Raw genomic sequence first — 19,400 nt, forward strand, 5'->3', positions numbered from 1 at the left:
GTTCACAAAAATAGTAGCTGGGCGAGCACCAATCGAGTTTCCCAGATCCAGAATTGTAGGCCTCCAACAGGCCTCCCACCAGAAAGGAGGCTAAGATGTGGCTCATGCAGTAACTATTTCCTCACACTCTTGTTTAGATGTGGATCCACGCACACAACCCTTACCCCAAACCGCCACCCTCCTCACCCTCTTTCAAAAACACCAAATAAGTCAAGGGCTGAGACACTCGGTTCTGCACAGATATTTTAAATTAATCTTGAAGCAACTTAAAAGGACTGTTTTTCTCTCCTGCCCCACACCCAGCACATTTTCTGTGGCAGCTAGGTCAAGCCTGAGCCACATTTTCATCACTGACTCAGTATCAAAATATTCCTGGGCTGTCTTCTTCCCATCCTCCCTTCACTGCCCCTGTTTCATTTTTGATATTCTCTCCCCCGCCTCTACACACACATCACAGACACACACACACCTTTTTATGGTATGAACACACCTGGGACATGGATCCTAAACTTAGAGTCCTGCATAGAACTGAGGGATTGTGTACTTGGATAGGGAAAAAAATACGCCTTGATTTTCACTAACCTTTAACTGAAATACAGCATTCCCTTCGATTATGAATGTAGGCAGCAAACTACATTAATGTTAGCAATAGTCATGCCTCTGACAGCAATAGAAACACACACATGTTGCCCTGAAATGTCATATATGCTCATCAGTACTTCAAAATTATGGTAGTTATAGGACTTCAAATAGAGCTTGTTATTTAACGTGTTCCTAAGCAAGTATAAAAGTTACTGTTTTTTTTAAAAATGCAATAACTGTACTTCAATAATTATTCTCTAAGCCTATATATTATTTTGTACCTTTACAAATGTTATTCTGAGAAGGGTCCATAGCACAGAAGGTTAAGAGCCCCTGCTGTCCAGTGGACATTCAAAGGTGGGATTTGAGATTGTCCCCAGAGTCCCCGGGGTGTGGGCCAGCGGGCTCAGGGCTTGACAGGCAGTGCTCAGCAATAGCATGAGGCAGCTCCTGGGAGCAGACAGCTAGCACGGCTGCTGGGTCAGAGTTTGGGGGGGCTTCGGACATAGACCCAGTACTGGCTCTGCCTGACCCACAGTGTGATCTTGGGCAAGCCACTTCATCTGTCTGAGCTTCCAGTGCCTGTCAGCATCCATTCTGAGCGTTCCTGGACTGTGAAATAGGGACAATACTATACCATAAGAATCTTGTGAGCGTGAATTGAGAAGATACAATGTGTGGCAGAAATGACTGCTTAGTTGACCAGTGCCTGACCGACTCTAGAAGGTCAGCCTTCCTTCCCTACCTGGGGATTTCTGAGGCTCAGGTGTTCTGTTTTGTTTGTTTTGTTTTGTTTTTGAGACAGGCACTATCTGTGCCCCATGAAGGCTTCCCATAACCTTGAGCTTCAGGGATGCGGTGAAATGCCTCCAACAAAACACTTCTAGGCAGACCTGAGTCCCCTGCCCTCCCCTTCTGACCATGGCTCACTGAAACAGGCACCCGGGCCAGACTGCAAAGCAGATTCCCTGCCCCAGAGCAGAAGAGACCGCAAGCAAGAAGGAGACGTCCAGACCTTTCCAATATTGGCCACAGGAGCCAAAGTACCTGCCGCTGGCTTCACAGAGCAGCTGCTTCTGACCTGGTGTCTCTCCTCATTTGGTGAGCAGTGACAGGGATTCTGTAGTCCCAAGGGCCCCTCCCAGGGTGGGGCAGGGCCAGGGTTGGATCTCGGCTGCCAGGCCCCTGGGCAAGGAGGCGTCAGGAAGGCCGGGGGAGACCTCGAAACTCCTAAGGTTGTGCCAGAAACCCCTCTACATGTCCCTTCCAAAAACTGGCTTAAATTTTGTGGAAAGCAGCTATGCAGTCTTTAAAAATCACATATGTTGGTTTTCATCTGATTTTATAAGAGATTAGAAAATATAAGGAGAAATTAAAATCAACCATAAGCCTGGCCCCTTGAAATCAAAACTATTAGCACTGTGGTGAGTTTTTTCCCATTTATACCTGTGTTAGCACTCTCACATAAATTGGGATCATAATCATATACAGTTTTGTAGCCTGATTTCATTACTTACAAATACCTAGAGACATTTTCAATACAGGCTCTTAAAAGACACAAAACCATTATGTCAGACGCTGTCGGTAAAACTCACAGGTGACTGAGATGTCCTGGTATCGCTAAGACTAGTATTATGCATTTAAATATAAGTTCCCCCCAGAAAACTGATAGGAGGAAAACCCATTTCACTCTTCTTAAAGTGCATATTATGTATGAAGTAAACTCCCTTCTTTAGCTTGGAGAGAATCTAGAGAAGATACTTTTGTGTCTTTGGCAAATAGGCACGATCCATCTTTCTTTTTCACTTTCTCATATGTCCCCTGATAAGGGGAAAGCTTTGAAAAGTCACTGCTGGAAAAATGGGGTCTCGCTTGAGAAAGTACTCAGCAGCTGAGGAAAAACCTCCAGAAAGAAGTGGTATGGAAGGAAGAGCCCTGAACTTCAAAGGGAAGAAAGCGGGATTCATATGTCAAGTCTGCCATTAAAGCCCCAAGATCAAAGAGCACCCGTTTCCCTGCATGTCAGCTGAGGCACCACCACCCACCTCAAAGGATCAAAGGGCCGCACAGATTAAATAAGAGGCCGCCTGTGAAAGCACTTGGTCAATGGTAAAGGACACTGGAGGACAGTAATCACCAAGTCGTAACAGTATTATTATTGCTGTTGCTCAGCCGACTTGCCCCACTCGCTGCATGTCCTGACAGGGGCAGAGTGCCCCGGTGTACAAGTGTGGACTCTGGAGCCGCCTCGCATGGCTCAGGTTGGCTGTTATTTACCTTTCTGGTTTCTTCATCTGTAAAACGGGATAATGATAATACACCTACCTCATAAGATTGTTGAGATGTTTAAAATAAGTTAATTTACACGTGGTGCTTACGACAGTACCTGGCACATAATAAACACTATGTAAGGGGAGTTTTAAAAAGCCAGTGATCAATGACCAAATATATGATTGAAGTAAATCAGCCAAAACCAGTAAGCACATTTTTTTTTTTTGAGAGAGAGAGAGAGAACACACACAGTGGGGGGGGGCAGGGGCAGAGAGAGAGGGAGAATCTCAAGCAGGCTCCACATTCAGCATGGGGCCCCACAGGGGGCTTGATCCCACAACCCTGAGATCACCACCTGAGCCGAAATCAAGAGTCAGCCGCAGGGCTGACTGAGCCACCCAGCTGCCCCCAGTAGGTACATTTTTTAAAGCTTTCCAAGGAAGTATTATTCATCAGGAAGTTGTACTAGCAGCCTCCATAAGCTCCCCTAAAAAGCTATGGGCCCTCTCTCCCCAAGCTCCACTTGGGTTTGGCGGCTCCCCTCCTACCTTCTCGGCATCCTGCTCGAAAAGCCGCAGCTGGAAGCACTGGTCCAGCTTGAGCTTGCGCACGTGCCACATCTGGTGCAGATGCTGCCGGGTGGAGTGCAGCTTGTCCAGGAGGCTGGTGATCTTGGGCACCAGGCTCTGGAAGTCGGCGCTGCCCGGGATGCAGTTGCGCCCCGAGAACCCGTCGCTGCAGCGGATACACTGCAGCAGCCGCTGCCCCTCCCGGTCCAGCTCCTCCACGGGGGCCTTCAGCACCTTCTTCTTGAGCTGTGTGTGCTCGTCGATGAGCCGCCGGGAGCCTTCCACGTCCACAGGGAACTCCTTCCGGGCCAGCATCTCCTGCAGGTCCTCGAGGCGGGACAGCAGGTGCACAGCACTGTTGAAGAACTCCTCCAGGGAGAGCCGCAGCTCGATCCACTCCTCGTGGTTGTAGTCCAGGGAGCCATCGAACTCCTCGGTCAGCTGGGAGGGGTCCACCAGCTTCGTGAGGCCCTCCACGGACACCATGCTTGTCTGGGAGGGGCAGACACAGAGGGGGGACTCAGTGATGTGGGGCGGGCAGGGCAGTGGTAGGCAGAGGGCAGGAAGTCAAGGGGCAAGGCTGAGATAAATCCACACGTTAATGACCACAGCGTGCCTCAGAAAGGGCGAGTGGGAGAACACGCAGGAGCCGCAAACCAGCCAGGGTCAGCATTTCAACAGACGGGCTGAGAGTTCAGGACAATCTCTCGAGCCTCTTATTCCTTCCAAGACTCGCTGGTAAGGCCACAGTACCCAAGGAATCCTGAAATATCAGCCCCTGCCACCCTGCATATCATAGGATAGGTGAAGAAGCAGAAGTGAGAAATGTGTGGGTAGCAGAAGGGGAAAGGAAAGGGGGTGCGAAGGGAGAGGTCTGGCTCACCTCGAAGATGAATTTGGAGCTGCCAAAGTTGGTCTTCTGCTTCTGCCAGAAGTTGTCGGGTTTGATGATGAGGGCCACATGGATCTCGGCTGGAAAGGCTTCCTGCAGCGTCTTGAGGAGGGGCTTGATGAGGTCCCACTTGGAGCCCCGCATGTCGATGATGACGGTGAAGCCACGTTTGCACACGTCCTCACTGTGGGGAGGTCAGAGGTCAGGCATGGTCACTCTGGGTGGGTGAGACTTTGGGGAACACAGGCAAAAAGCATCCCAGATACCTGCATTCCTTTTAATCTGGACCACCCCTCCAACTTCACACCACGTCTCCAGGGCAAAATGCACTGCCTCAGAAAACCTTTCCAGATTAACCCCATCTGACCAAGGGCATTCTGGCTTCTCCCAGCACTTAGCAAGTAACTCAGCCTTCCCTACAGTCAGTTGTACTTGTTTGGATGTTTACTATTCCAGCGTTCATAATTGTGTTTTACTTTTTGGCTCCTTTTCTTGCTCCTGGCATGAATCATGCTTTCCCTATTTGAATGCAAGCTCTCTAAAGACAAGGACCCTACTGCCCTTAAATCTGAGATAGAAAGTCTTTGGTATGCATCTGTCCTTCCCTGTGCCCACATCAATGACAGACACTGGTATGCTTTACCACTGAACCCAAACTGGGCCAAAAAATCTTTGTCCATAAAGGGCTCTAGGCTGATTCTATCCATTGATTAGCAAATGGTACACGAAGCACTGATAACATGTATTTGCCACCATTGTATTTAAAATGTGTAACTTGTAGTTTAAATGTATATCAATTTTTTTTTTTTTTTTTTTTTAAATCAGGTTGCTGAGTCGTGCCGATTGCTCTTAGATGGCCAAGGGTGGGACTGGCTGGGACGTGCATGTAGTCCAGTTTTCTCACGTACTTCCATTACACCAGCCCGGGTGTAAAAAGGCGTGTTTCAGGAAGCTAAGAGAGGGGAAACTACTCTTGAAATCAAGGCCAGATGACGATACAGTGACCATCTTGAAAACCAAAAAGTAATCAGGCTAAGTGAATCAAGATGTTGCCATACAGCTTATTAAGTAGCAACCTGTCTCTAAGCACTTGGACTTTATAACTCCTAAGAAATGGAAGGGAAAAAAAAAATGCAGGTCAAAACAGTTATAACATGTCAGTGTGGAAGAAATTCTATGTTTTGATAGTTAGGGGTATTTCCGTCCATCCTTCTTAGTTTATTTAACCTATGTATCTATTTTATAACTCAAAACAGATTTTGGTTAATTCACATTTTTATATAAATCCTGGTGTAGTACTACCTTAGGGTGTTTTGTTTAATTTCCTATTTCCCAGATAGCACTTGCTTTAACCACTGTGCATGCTGCATAACCCACAAATGTGTCCCACCACCCATCAGTCATTTAGAGCTACTGGAGGTAAGGCACAATTGGACGATTTGAGCCACAAAAGGAAACAAAGCCCCTCTTCAGGCTTCATTCTCAAATCTCAACCAATGATGAGAATGTCACAGACGGTGAAGAGACCACAGCCCCTGTGATTGTGTGAATGTCTCAAGCATACAGCAGCTTACTTAGGCTTCCCAAAACTCCCTGGGCAAGGAGACTCTTTCCATTTCTTGTTGTTGATACAAAAGACTAGACTCAACATGAGAGGAAGGCTGAGTCTTTTGTTCCTCCTCAAATCCTGCACCCCAAAGAAAAGGAGTTGCCTCTTCTCCTTCTTTGACTCTTACTGAGACGACAAATGGCCAGAGTCTTCCATAAATAATTTTCTCCGCCCCATCATCTGAAAGCAAAGTGACTCTTTCTTAATTTATGGAATTTCCTTCCCATTATAAAAGAAATACCTGCTAATTATAGAAAAGTTAAAATATTCAAAGATCTACATAAGAGATGCTAATGGTAAGAAGCTATAATACTCTGGTCTATTTCCTTCCTGTCTTTTTTGTGCATGTAATTTTCATACTGCATAGTGTTCTGCTTTTTACTGCAACACAGAATTTTTTCTCATACCTAAAATGTCTTCAAAACTATTACATTTAATGACGCATAGTCCATCTTATACCTATACCGTAACATAATCGTTCTCATTAGTTCTTTACAGAAAGGCATATCAACTTCTATGTCCACTAACCATGTGTGAGAGTCACCCCCCTTACTGTATCCTCATCAGCACTGGCCAATGAATTTTTTAAATCTCTGCCCACTTTCTAGGAAAAATATTGCATTACATTTAAATTTGCATTTCTTTGATTACTAGCTATAGCTTATTGGCCCATAAGTATTTCTCTGTGACTTACCCAATTAGTTCTTTTATCCATTTTTCTATTGGAGTTTACTGGCTTCTCTCATTGTTCTTAACTTTATTTGGCTTGACTCACAGTCACTGCATGCCCACTATGTCAGGCACTGCAAGGTAACCGTGGTCTTGCCTTTCCTTAGAGATCACCAGCTTCCTTGTTTACCTGCTCCCCGGGTTCCACTGTTGTTACTGTAATTATGCTGACAGGAGAAATCTTCATCCCTAACGACAAATAGTCAGTGTTGCCATCAAGAGCTGGAGTGTGACTATCCCAGTATCTAAACATGGTGATCAGTAGCAGCCTACACACTATTAACTAATAATCCCTAACAACCAAAAGTAGAAACAGGCACTAATATTCTCTAGGAAATTCTCCCTAGCTCAGGAGATGGGGACAGGCGCCCAGGGGCTGAGTGCTGAGAGCTAATCTAATTGGCATCTTTCTATGAAAGCAGCCTAATCTCCCAAGGCGCTCTGTATGTTTGTTTTCAAGGAAAGAGCATGGTTGGGGGAGGGAAAAGAACTTTTTACCAATGCTTATTCTATGCCAGGGCCTGGGGTCGGGCACTTGATACCCATTATTTCATTTTATCCTTACAATAACTTATACACTTGGTCTGGTTATCTCCATGCAAGAAATAACTGAGGCACAGAATTTGCCTAAAGTCACATGACTACTAAGTGGATAAACAGAGACAAAACCAAGACTTTAAAGCCCATGCTCAGGTCACTATATCATATTATACCCTACCATTTGCCACTACATGTGTTTCATGTGTTTTTGTAATTGAGGGTGGGGGTTAAGAGCCCATGATAGCGGATTAGGTTAGGATGCTCACAGAAGTTGAGGGCAAGTAGGACAAGGCCTCCAATTGTATGTCCTCTATTCTGCAGTCTGTGCGAAATCACAAAATCACAGAAGCAAGAGGGCATGGCATGTTGAAAAGTTCCAGCAGTTCACTTTGTTTAGGCACATGGATAAGAGGCAGAGAGTGATGAGAGGGTGCTGCTCTAAGTGCTTTAGAGAGCCCTGTTCTGGGTTCTGACCCTCCTCTTGCACACCCTCCCTTCACCACAGAACAAAGCAACTTGCCACCTAGAGTCCACCCACCTTCTAGACTAAGCTCCTACTACCTAAAACCCTAAAATTCTCCACCCAAAAGACCCTTAACCTACTTCCTGGGCCCACATGTACCTCTTTTTTTTTTAAAGATTTTATTTATTTATTTGACAGAGAGAGAGATAGCGAGAGAGGGAACACAAGCAGGGGGAGTGGGAGAGGGAGAAGCAGGCTTCCCCCCGAGCAGGGAGCCCGATGTGGGGCTCGATCCCAGAACCCTGGGATCATGACCTCAGCCGAAGGCAGACGCTTAACGACTGAGCCACCCAGGCGCCCTGCCCACATGTACCTCTTCTCTGGGTCCAATCCCCCAAGGACAAGTAACACCACCAGTACGAGCACAGAGATGTGGCTAGAACATGGATATGTGAGCTGGGGAGTCCACATGCTTGCAGGAAGACAGAGCTGGGCAGTGGGCAGAGAAGGGAGGCAACCATGGGCTAGGGGCCAGTCTCCCTGGATTGCCAAGTTCCAGCATGGAACTCAGAGCAGTCTAACAAATCTAAATGTGAAGTTGGCTTCCTAATTCGCTATGAAGATATATTTGTCAAAGTAAAGGGTAGATGTTTTATTTAGCAGTTTGTCAGCTTGCTATATTACTTTTCAATATTTACACACAGGGTATGTGGGTTTCCGTTTGTACTCTTGCCCCGGGCATCACAACGTTAGAAGCAGGCCTTCCGAGAAGAGGCAGGAATGGAAGCAGACCTCAAATCAGGATGCATCTCATACCATGGCGGGAGCGCTGGATTTATCCTAAGGGCAGAGGAACCACTGAAGGGTGTCATTCAGGGAAGGAACATGAACAGATGATTCGCAAGAATCTCCCTGCAGCTGTGCAGAGGGAAAGTAAATCAGGGTCAGCCAGAGGGAGTGGTCAGAGTGGCAGCAGAGAAGTCACCTCCTTTGGATCTTTGCTAAAATGGCTTCTACATGAGGGCCGCCTTGGGCCACCCTCTTCAAAGCTATGGCTGCCACTAGAACTCTGTACCACCCTTCCCTTACTTACTTTTCTCCTTAGCACTTATTACCATCTGGATCATAAAGTTTACTTATTCACTCCTAGTCCATCTTCCCTCACTGGAAAGTAACATCAGGGAGGGCAGGGATTTCTGTATTGATTTCACTGCTGAATCCCCAATGCCTAGTACAGTGCCTGGTGCATGTTAAGACTCAATAGACTGAGGTAGCACTTAAGGGCATGGAATCTAGAACCAACCTTCCTTGGTCTGAATCCTGGCTCCATCACTCACTTATTGAGGAACCTCGGGCAAGTTATGTGTAACCTCTGTGTCTCAGCCGCTTTACTGTAAAACATGGATAAACGTGAATACGAATAACTACATTATAGGGTTACTTAAAGGTTACGTTTGTTCATGCACATGAAGCATTTATGATGGCGCTGGACACATAATCTGTACTTTGTAAGTCTCAGCTGCTAGAAGAGATGCTGTGGGTGTCCCACCAGGGCTCCTTTATTGACCACCACACCCAGCCTCCAGCTCTAAAAGTGTTGTAGCTAGCAGCTCACACCTGAGCCCATCTCTGGAGACTTTCCTTCAACTGACGGGTGACACTTCTCCAAGAGACACCTGGGCAGTGACAACCCCACACCAGGTCAGGGGGGTGGGGGGGCAGTGCCTTTCTATTACAAGGTGCCAAAGCTCAGCCCCTCTACTTCAAGGTGGAGTAACTATGAAGTGTGACTCACACTCCAGAGGCTTCTCATTCTCCCAGTCAGTCTCTGGCTAGACTTTATCTGAGACCACATCCTTGCTGGGTCTTTCCTCTTCCCTCCTCTGTTTCTCCAACTCCCCTAGAAGTTTTTCTGAAGAGAATGCCCTTAATAAATCATTTACACCTGAATCTCCATCTCAAGAAACACAGCCTCAAATATACATCTATGAATGTCCTACATACATGAAATTCTGAAGGCAATTTGATATGTGGTCTGGAAATTAAAAGAAACCCGGGTTGCCAATTTTGACTCAGGAATCATACGGCGCCCAGCACGAAGTAGACATTCAATAATATTTGCTGAATGAATACATTCATGAACTGTGATAGATACGCACAGAAGTGAGTGAGCACCCAGTGAAAATGAGTAAGGTGAAAAGAAACTTCTGGAGTCAAAGATAGGATTTACGGGAATTTCAGTGTTTAAGAGATGGGAGAAGAAAGTAGATGAGCCTGAGGAAAAAATGCAGAGAGGTTAGGGAAAACCAAGAGAGGAGTGAAGTCAAAGAAATCAGGGAAGAGGGGGTTTCAAGGAGGAATTGCAGGGCCAAACACTGCAAAGAGGTAGGTCATTAACTGAGATCAGAACTGCTGAGTTTAGCAACGAAGAGGCCTTGGTCCCATTGGTCAGGGCTGTCTCAGCGTATGAGCGCAGAGGCTGGGTGGAGAGGAGAAGCAGTCTTCCTACTTGATCTCTGAGATGATTACAGGAAATGTCAAAGTAAGTCAACAGAGGTTGCTTTTGGTACGCTCTCATCCCTGGCTCCATCTTCCCAACTCTGGAAACAGCCAGGGTCTGCACACGGCTCTTTGGCTGCCCAAGCCCCAAGAGGCTCCCTCGCCTGCCTCTTCCCCAAGCCTCCATGCCCCCAGACCTCTTTTCCTCTCATTGTGCTCCATGGAGAGCAGTTTGAGTAAACCAGTTTACCCTGAAATATAACAGGTAGCCTTCCTTTTCCCTGGAGTTATTTACCTTTTAAATGATATTTATTAGCCCAAATTAAATGTTCAGGGGCAGAGTACTACTGCATTGTATATGGGGAGGATGGAAGCAGAGAAAGATGAAGTTTGGAGCAACAGGCCTTTAAATCCACTAAGGAGGGGAAAGGAGAGTGAGTGGCCCTCCCCATCTCCCACACCCCCTTCTTTAGAGAGAGGACACATCCACTGCTTACTTCCTCCTGCCCCACTTGTTTCCCATCTGGGACTTGAGACCTGGACCCCCTCGGCCAGCTTCTCACCCTTTGTGATAGATTACAGCCCCTTCAAACTGCACAGTAAACTGTTTCATGAATTCTCTGGAGCCCTCAGGCCCAGGACATAAACGTATACTTTATGATTGATCGGATATTTCTTGCACTCAGTTCTAGACCATTTACTCTTTTGTTCCTTACATGTCACTGGAGCTGTTTTCACTCAGCAAAGTTGTGCTATCTCATAAAAGCATTTGCAGTACTTTATGCCAATGCTTCTCAAACTTTAGTGACTTTCATTATCACCTAGGACACTTGTTTAAAAATGCTGATTTCGGGAACCCCTTGCAGATATTATGAGGCAAATCAGTCTGGGATGAGACCTAGGAGGCTCCCCAGGTGCTCCAAAGACAATACCTAGACTCTCTTAGGTGTGACTTGTGGGAGTTTAATGATAACTCATTTTGTCTAAATCAGATGAGGATGGGCATTAATAAATAGTAGGTAGCAAACAGCCAAACAGGGCAATGTCTGCAAGGCACACCAGCAGCCAAGCTCTGTAGGAGCCGGTCAAACATGCTAGCAGGTTTCTCTATACATATCATCACGTTCTCTCAAATGGAGTAATTTATTGGAAGCACAGGCTTGGGAGGATTCCTGTCCTCGCAGTCCACTTCTCTGGTTCTTTTTGCAAAAACTCAGCTCCTCCTCTCTTGGCCTAGAGAGGTTTTCCCTGAAAGGCCTCGTGGCTGCCTTCCCCAACATAGCAGTCTGTGCTCAACCAGACACCTGCTGGAGATGTGCCTCCCCAGGCTTCCCTCTCTTCTTCTAAATGGCCGTTAAATCATTATGGAGTTTCTGCTTCTTATCATACACCTGACCCGGCAGGCTTATCTAAAATATCAGGGCAAGTCTTGGGTTACCTCTGGGTCCCCCAGGCCCTGCCCACATCTGATGCCCCCAGAGTTGTCTCTTGATCCACGAGGCTGTGAATGCTGTAAGGGCTGTCCCAGGTCTGACTGGTATGGGCATGGAGGGTCTCAGCGGTGGGCGGTGAGGAACCAATGAATAGACGTTTTACCACTGACCCTTTGCACTCCTGGCGGCCCCCCATGGCAAACAGAAATCACAATTTAGCAGCACACTGTTGAACCCAGTCCCCCAAAATGGTTTTATTAGGCACGACTGTTATTGTTGCTTGTACCGCATTCAAGTGTCTTTGGAGGAGGCTTAAACTCGCCATTCTTTAAACCACTTCCAGCTCATTCACACACTCACATGATCTGTCTGCTTGTTGGCCTTTGGATCTGCTTCCTCTATCTTAGCTGCTCTTATTATCCCAGCCCTTATTCACACATTTGAAGACTCAATGCCTTTAGCTTGCGGGGCAGGGATTAAGATATGGGTGCCTCAAGCTAAGGGTTGCTTTGGGGCCTGAACAGCAGGGCAGAGTACTGTTCAGGCCAGGGTTTCACCCTGGGTTACAGCCCTGGCCTCAGGAAGTACCACTTCCTCCCAATCACTGCTCGCTCAACTCCTCGTCCCTGGCTGAGTGAAGCCCAGATCAGCCCTCCTCATTCCATCCAGGCCACATCAGTGAACCACCCTGGATACCACCCATTCTCATCTGGCTATGGGGTCAGATTCAAATGCCACCTTCCCCCTCGGGTCTTCCCTGATCTCTTCTGTCCGAGGGATGTCCCCCTCGCTAAACCAGACAACATGTTATCCATGCCTCTCTCAACTGCCCTATTAGTTTCAATCTTATATGAGATTTTGGCCTCTCATACCTCTATGCCTTCATGCTTGCCCACACCAACCCCATCTTTGCCTAGATAACTTCTACTCTAATTTCAAAGCTCAGCTCACATGCCTCCTTCTCTAAGAAGGCTTCCCTTCCTGATACATTTCCTCCCATCCCACTCCATCCTCACACGGATAAAGGTTCTTCTCACACATTGCCATAACCCTGCCCTTACTCTGCATGGCAGCTGTCGTATGTGGGGTGGGATCAATTTCTTTATCCCTCACAGGCATTTATGTGACTTCAAAATGAGAGCCTAGTTATGAAGGTGCTTCATAAATAATATGGTGTCATGTAAATATACTGTATTACCCATCGGTTCATTAATTTATTCATCCAACAAATATTTACCGAGCCCTTACTCTGTAGCTGGCCTGGTGCTAGGCACTAGCGATATAGATGTGGACAAGACAGAAACATGAAGGTTACATTCTATCAGAAGAGATGGACACAAGACAGCAGCTAGATAAGGAGAATAAATACAAGTTGTGAGAAATCTTAAGAAATTATCAGGTGGTCCAGACAGGCCACTATGAGGAGCTGACATTTAGGCAGAGAACAAAACTATGAGAAGGAGCTAGTTAAGGAAATGCCGTGGAAAGAATAATGCAGGCAGCGGCAACAGCCTGTGCAAAGGTCCTGAGGTGGAAAAGAGCCTGTGTGCTGGCTGCTCCTCCATTACAGGGAGGAAGCAGAGGTAGCGAAGTTTAGTAAGGAAGCAGGAGACCAGCAGCCAGATCTAGGTTGGAGCTCTAAATCTGGGGAGCTCAAAAACTGAAGCTGGAGAGAAATATAAAATGGGAGCCAAACTTACGAAACAGAGCAGCTGTTTTTGATAAAAATGGGACATACACCTATTAATGATAACAGCTAATTTTACTGAGCACACGAGAATCTCTGTGTGCCAAGCATTAGGTATGCATTATCTTATTTATTCCTCACATGAACCTCACAAGTAGCTGCTATTGTTTTCCCACCCTACAGTTAAGGAAGCTGAGGCTCAAAGAAGTTGAAAAAGTTGCTTAAAGTCACCAGGAAGAGCCAAAATCAGTATCTGAATCTGCTGTTTGATTCCTGTATCTGCCATGCTACCTTGACTCAGAGACAAAGACAACTTGAGCTTGAAGCAACTTTAGTGCTTACTCCTGGGAATCCTGCACTTGTTGCCTTCCGCTCTAAAGTGAAGGATTCGCAGGACATTGCATCAAAGTTGCTTCAAGCTCAAGTTGTCTTTGTCTCTCTCTTTTTAGAGTTGAGGGCAGCACGTTCCCAGGCAAGAAAGTGATTTGCTCAGGGTCACACAGTTTGGATGGATGTTTTGGCCATCTGCACGAGACATCCAGCTGTCAGTCTCCCTGCTTCTGGTCTTGTAGTAAGCCACAAGAACTCTGGAAATGAGAGGAAGAAAAATTCTCCCCCACATCAGATAATCTGAGTTGGAGGTCCAGGGTACCCTGTGTTGAGTACTAAAGCCCCTTCCCAGGAATGAGGGCCAGCCTGAGGCTGCCTTCCACCATGCTCTAACAGCAGGGGGATGGCCTAACCTCATGTGTCCCAGCTCCCGGCATGCCACACGAGATTTACCCTGTGTCTATCAATGTCCAGGAGTTTCTCACTTGAAACAGCTCCTGGAAAAAATATAACATCAAACCATCCTGATGGCAGGTGGAGGAGCAGAGATCCACAATGAGCACCACACCAACAGACCTGGCAAAGGGGCAACAAGGGTTTGTGCTTAGCAAGTACCGCTGGGGGCTGCTCAGTTGGTGCAAGTTGTGGGGTACAGGGTGTCACCAGTATGGGGTGTCAGAATCCTAGTTTGGGGACCCAGGAGGGCCCAGTGCTTGAGCTATGATGAAGCAGAAGCAATTTTCAAATCAGACCTACTCACTAAGTTGTCCAGGGAAGGTGAGAAGTTAACACTGTGGTAGGGAGCTAGACTGGTCACTGGGCAGCGGATGACAAAAAGGAAGGACAAGGTTTAAGTGAAGGACTGCCTGTGTAATGACAGCAACTTGGGCCCTGCCACACATAGCTCTGTCCCCGCAAGTGGAGGCCGACCAGCATCGCAGGATGATTTGGAAGGATGATTGGGGAGGTCTTTCCCACAGTGCTTGGACAGCCTTTAATACCTGGAGACAGTTCTGCGTGAACAGAAAGAAACCAGCAAAGGGAGGAGGAAAGAGCAGCCCCAATGAGTCATCTACTGCAGCCTTTTCCCTTGAACTCTGCTGCGCCTGTGTCTCCCTAAAAATCATTACATGGGCTGAGTTCTCCATTCTGAATTTGAGCAGAAAGAAAGGTCTCTGGAGCTCTGAGAAGGGAAAGATCCCCCTGACCCATCTGTGTCAGAGTTCTCATACCTTCCTTAGGCTGTAGAGAGTCTCTGGCTATAGGATCTAGATTTCCTTTCAATTCTTCGTCCATACTCTGATCCGGGTTAACCGTTTTCTACTCCTCACTGTTCTTTTAATAGCAGCCCTCTGCAGATTGCCCCAAAGCACACCACACCCACTTTCTTAAACAACCAGAAATCAGCAGGTGTTAAAGAAAAGTGCTAAAGACACATTAGCACCTGCTTTGAAGTTTCTAATTGGTATAATCAGAAGCAGTAAAAAGAACATTGGAGGAGACAGTGACTTACTGAGAAACGAGCCCCTCTCTAGGGAACGCTGTGCGGTGAAGGAGTATTTGCCAGCACAGACGGTTCTCAAACTCACCCTTCACAGCGGGCAGGGCTCCTGGATGGCTGGGTGGTGGACAGGTGGGAGGGAGGAGCTCCGAGAGGTGGCAGGGCCCCCGGCCTGTGTAGACCTCTCTTGGCTGGCTTACAGGTTGACTGTCCACTACCAGCTGGCTTTCTGTCAAGTTCTCAGAATCCCCCACGTCAATCCATCCAGAGGTTTTTGTTTTAGTTTCTTATTTTTTGTTTGTTTCTTGGTTTTTGGTTTTTGTCTGTTTTACTGGAAGACACTCTGTCCACTTTCCCAGGTTAGGATTATTCCACGGAATTTGTGCCTTTTCTACCCATTTAACAACACATCTTTTACACCGGCGCCTCGGACCTGTGATGCCAGGGCCGGGGGTCAAAGGTGATGCTTGTCTTAAATCAAAGCCTAAATTCTTCCCCTGGAAAGCAAGGAGACTGACTGGTCTGGGGTTGGACTCAGTTGTGTATAAAAGTTCTCCGGTGGTTCGAATGCACATCCGCAGTAAAGCCACTACTACAGCAAAGATTCTGCAGATGTGCCTGCCCGTTTCCAGGTCTAGGGGCTCCCCCTGGCCATTCCCCCAGGCTCAGTTCTCCCAGAAGCAAACCCAAGTTAAAGCCTCACAATGGAGACCAAATGAAGAAGGTTGCCATTTTCCACCTCTTTAAAGCCTGTTGCTTAATTCCACTCAAAGGAAGCTGTTTAAACAAACAATGCTGATTGCAAATGTGCCCAGAGCAAGGAAATGGCTGATTCTGTCTTCCCCTCTCTGCCGTCCCACCCCCACCCCCAGGGCTTAGTAAAGTACTGAATAGCACAGACTCAGGCTACGTGATTACTCCAAGCATCCCCAGGTGTGGCCATAAAACTATAGGTCTAGTGGCCTAAGAAACACACCAGGACCTCTGTATCTGCATATTGATGTGTCTTGGTGCCACCTTTTTGTTAAAAACACTTTCTAAAAAGTCAAATCTGCTCAGAAAGTCAAAAGAGCATGCCATAAGCTGAAAGGAGCTCCCAAAGAGAGTTCCAGAAATGGCATGGGTGACAGCAGGACCAAAGTGATAGTACACAGCCTTCCAAAGGATGGCTGCCTCAGCAGGGCCAGCCAGGGTTTGCTGCACAAACCCTGGTGTTCTTGCTAATCAGCAGGTCACCTGGCCATCTCACAGGCTCCGAAACATAACTTCCATTCACCAAAGGAAGAGTCCCTGTTTTCTAAATCAGACTGGCTTGGGGGCAGGGCACTTGGAAGGAGCTACTCTTGGCTGCTTAGAAACTCCTAGAGCAGGACAGAACAATTGCTCCTAGAAGTCTGGGGCTGGCTGGCCAGAGAGGGAAGGCGGCAGAGGGGCACGTTCAGGGAGGCTGGGATGGAAACTGACACGTCACTTTCCCAACAGCAGCCTCCTGCCCCATTTCCCACCCTGCCCCCACAGAGCTGTCCATCCCTTCCTTCTGGGGCATTCAGAACACGAGGCAGAAACAAAACAGAAACCAAAGCAGCAGAGGGAAAGAAAGAGCAAACTGGAAACTGAAACCACAACCTTTCCACACAGCCCTCCCCTGTCCCTGTCCTCCCCAGACAAACTCCAGGGCCGTGCTCCTCAGGCCTTCCCCAGGGCCGCTTCTTTCCCCCATAGACTGGTTGCAAAACAGTTATCTTTTAACTAGGGGGAAGAAAAAGTCATTATAGTCACTGCTCATACATCTATGAGGAGTAAACCAAAGATCAAGTCCACCTTCCTTCTAACCAAAGCACCTCAGTCACCCCAACAAAAGACATAAGGAACTTTTCCCAAACAGGGAGAAAGAGAAGAGAGAAGAGGGGGCCCAAGCGAGGCTGCGAAGGTGGGGCCAGGGCTGCTCCCGCCTACCAGGAGACAGAGCAGTGATTCTTCCTTGCTCACCCCAGTCCCTGTTGCTCTTACCACTCCTTCTCCTCCTCCCACTTCTCCCCACCCTCACACGGGATCCCCCACTCTCCCCTTGGGCTCTGGTTCCCTGGCAGAGCAGGTGGAATCCTCATTAATAAACCACACGTTTCCTCCAGGAAACAGTCTTGGGTCAAATTGCACCTGTGCCCACCTTTACTCCTCCCCCTCCTCCTGCTCAGGTAATGGTACTTTCTTGAAAGCCCAGCACTATTTGCCTACAGCACAGGCAGACACATGCCCAAACATACCCACCAACACAGACCCCCTCAGCTACCCCTCACACAGTCACCCCTGCATGCCCACTGGGCTTTACCAACACAGGAGCTCTCCTTCCCAGGGGGCAGGAGGCCGTCATCCTGCAGCCAGCCCTCCTTCCCTCAGGCACCGGGCCAGAGTTGCCCTGGCCAAGGGCACTGCCGAGGTCCCCCTGACGTATGTGGAAGAGAAACCCTGTGACGGCTCAGGCACAAGCGGGGAGGCTGAGAGCAGCACAGGAGGCCACAGCCAGCCAGAAAGAGGTAACCTGAGGGAGGGGGACATGTTTACAACTGGGAACTAAACAGGCAGGGCTCCAGTGGGTCTTTGTTCCCACCTGCAGCCAGCTCAGGGGCTCGGCAAGCTCATGTGTGCGTGGAATAACCCTCTGTTTATGACCATGGGGAGTTCCTGACCTCCAGCGCATGCCGCTCTGGGGGCCACCTGCTGTCCCACAGGCTCTGTCCGTGTCGGGGGGCAGCGCTGGGTTGCAGCAACTGGTCCCAGCAACAGCACTGGCCAGCTGGGCAGCCTCGGGCACGTCCTAGCACTCTCTGGAGAGCCCTTCACCCTTTCAAAGTGAAGGGGTTGGCTTGGCTGATTGCTACAGCCCCTCCTGCCTCTAGCTCCAGGATTCTAATCCTCCTGCTTCTTTAAAAATCCAGGTCAGATTTTATGTCCAGTCAGTTTTCTCTGGTTAAGCCCATTTACCTGGTATGCCTGTTGAACCACTGCCTTGAAAACCTTCAATTTTGTCTTCTCCAGTAGATCCTGGAAACTCAAACAGACTGCAAGCCTTCTCAAGGGCAAGAACTGGGTTCCCCCTCATTAGCCTATGCATTCAGGGGCAGCATGAAAAAGCTAGAGGATTATCGGATCCTTCTCTGAGTTGGTGCATAGGTATGAGCTAAACAATCCTGTGTATGCGCAGAATGAACTCTAGACCAATTTGCAGGCATCGTAGTGGAACACCCACCATCGTGAGGGCTGGGTGAAGGGCAAAAGCAGTTCTGGCCTTCCTCCACATCCAAAACAGGGAGTTTCCCTTCAGCAAATGGGTTGGAGGCCCGAGTTTCATACAGAGGAAAACAGCCTACCCTGGGGAGATGAGTGCACATTCCCTTCCTGGGAACGGAGCTGGGGCAGAGGGGCACGTCACAGCACTAGGCTGAGACCTTGCCTCGGGCACCAGGCCAAGAGGAGTTTCTGTGCAAAACCTGGCACATGAATTACTAACGTTGCGAGCAGATGAAATTCCAGCTTAAAATGGAATGGAACAGTCTAAGACGAGATGGAGAACAACATGGGTTTGGGGGTTTTGAGTAGGTCTCAAAACCAAGGCTGGTCCTTGCCTGACCTAGAATGAGATGGGGTGGGGAGAGGGGGAGCCTCTGATAGGAACACACATGCGGCTATGTCAGTAAATCATCCAGAAAACATTTGTCCTAGCTGAGTCACCACGGCTCTGACAAAGTGCTCCTGTCTGGGTTCCGGGAGAAGCAGGGCTGGCTGTCACACTTGCTCAGTTGTCACACTCCTTGGTGAGACAGAGTCCACTTCCGGTTCCCTGGCATGCTCCGTCTTCTGGCCAAGGGCTCTGCCTTCTCTCTGCCACGGAGCCAGTGCGCCTGCCTGGTGGGTACTGCCTGTGGGTCCAGCCCCTTACACAGGAAAGAGGACATCCTAAAGGAAACCTGCATCTACCCTCACTGACTCCATGTCTGGAAGACAGAACCTGGCACTGGCCCCGAGGGTTCTGGGCATGAGACACTATCCTGTCCCCTTGGTGAGCTCCCAGTGTAATGGAATCCAGCCAACTTGTGAGGCACTGCTCTGCAAACTCACCCACCAAACAAGACCCGCCATCTCTGCCCTCGAGAGGCCAACTACCCATCAAGGAGAAGGGCTTGTTGTGGACAGGCAGAACTCAGAGAAGAGACAGGGCCCATCACCACTTTCTGATGAGTTTTCCAGATTCCAAAGTCGTTTTCAAGTTGTGTTCTGCTTAAGTGATGGATGCTGAA

The 19,400-nt window shown here is 48.2% G+C and overlaps 1 protein-coding gene across 7 annotated transcripts in view; it reads right to left on the reverse strand.

Moving 5' to 3' along the window:
* Positions 1-19,400, reverse strand: part of KALRN (kalirin RhoGEF kinase) — a 648,894-nt gene that overhangs the window by 418,161 nt on the left and 211,333 nt on the right. For all 7 annotated transcript variants that reach the window (XM_034999991.1, XM_034999993.1, XM_034999994.1 and 4 more), the window contains exons 4-5: positions 4,306-4,498; positions 3,402-3,914 (exon numbers count right to left, since the gene is read on the reverse strand). In XM_034999991.1, the coding sequence (XP_034855882.1) occupies positions 3,402-3,914; positions 4,306-4,498 (706 nt within the window). The remainder of the gene's footprint in view (positions 1-3,401; positions 3,915-4,305; positions 4,499-19,400) is intronic.

The sequence above is a fragment of the Mirounga leonina genome, unplaced genomic scaffold, assembly GCF_011800145.1.
Source record: "Mirounga leonina isolate KUSES-001 unplaced genomic scaffold, KU_Mleo_1.0 Mir_115, whole genome shotgun sequence".
NCBI lineage: Eukaryota > Metazoa > Chordata > Mammalia > Carnivora > Phocidae > Mirounga > Mirounga leonina.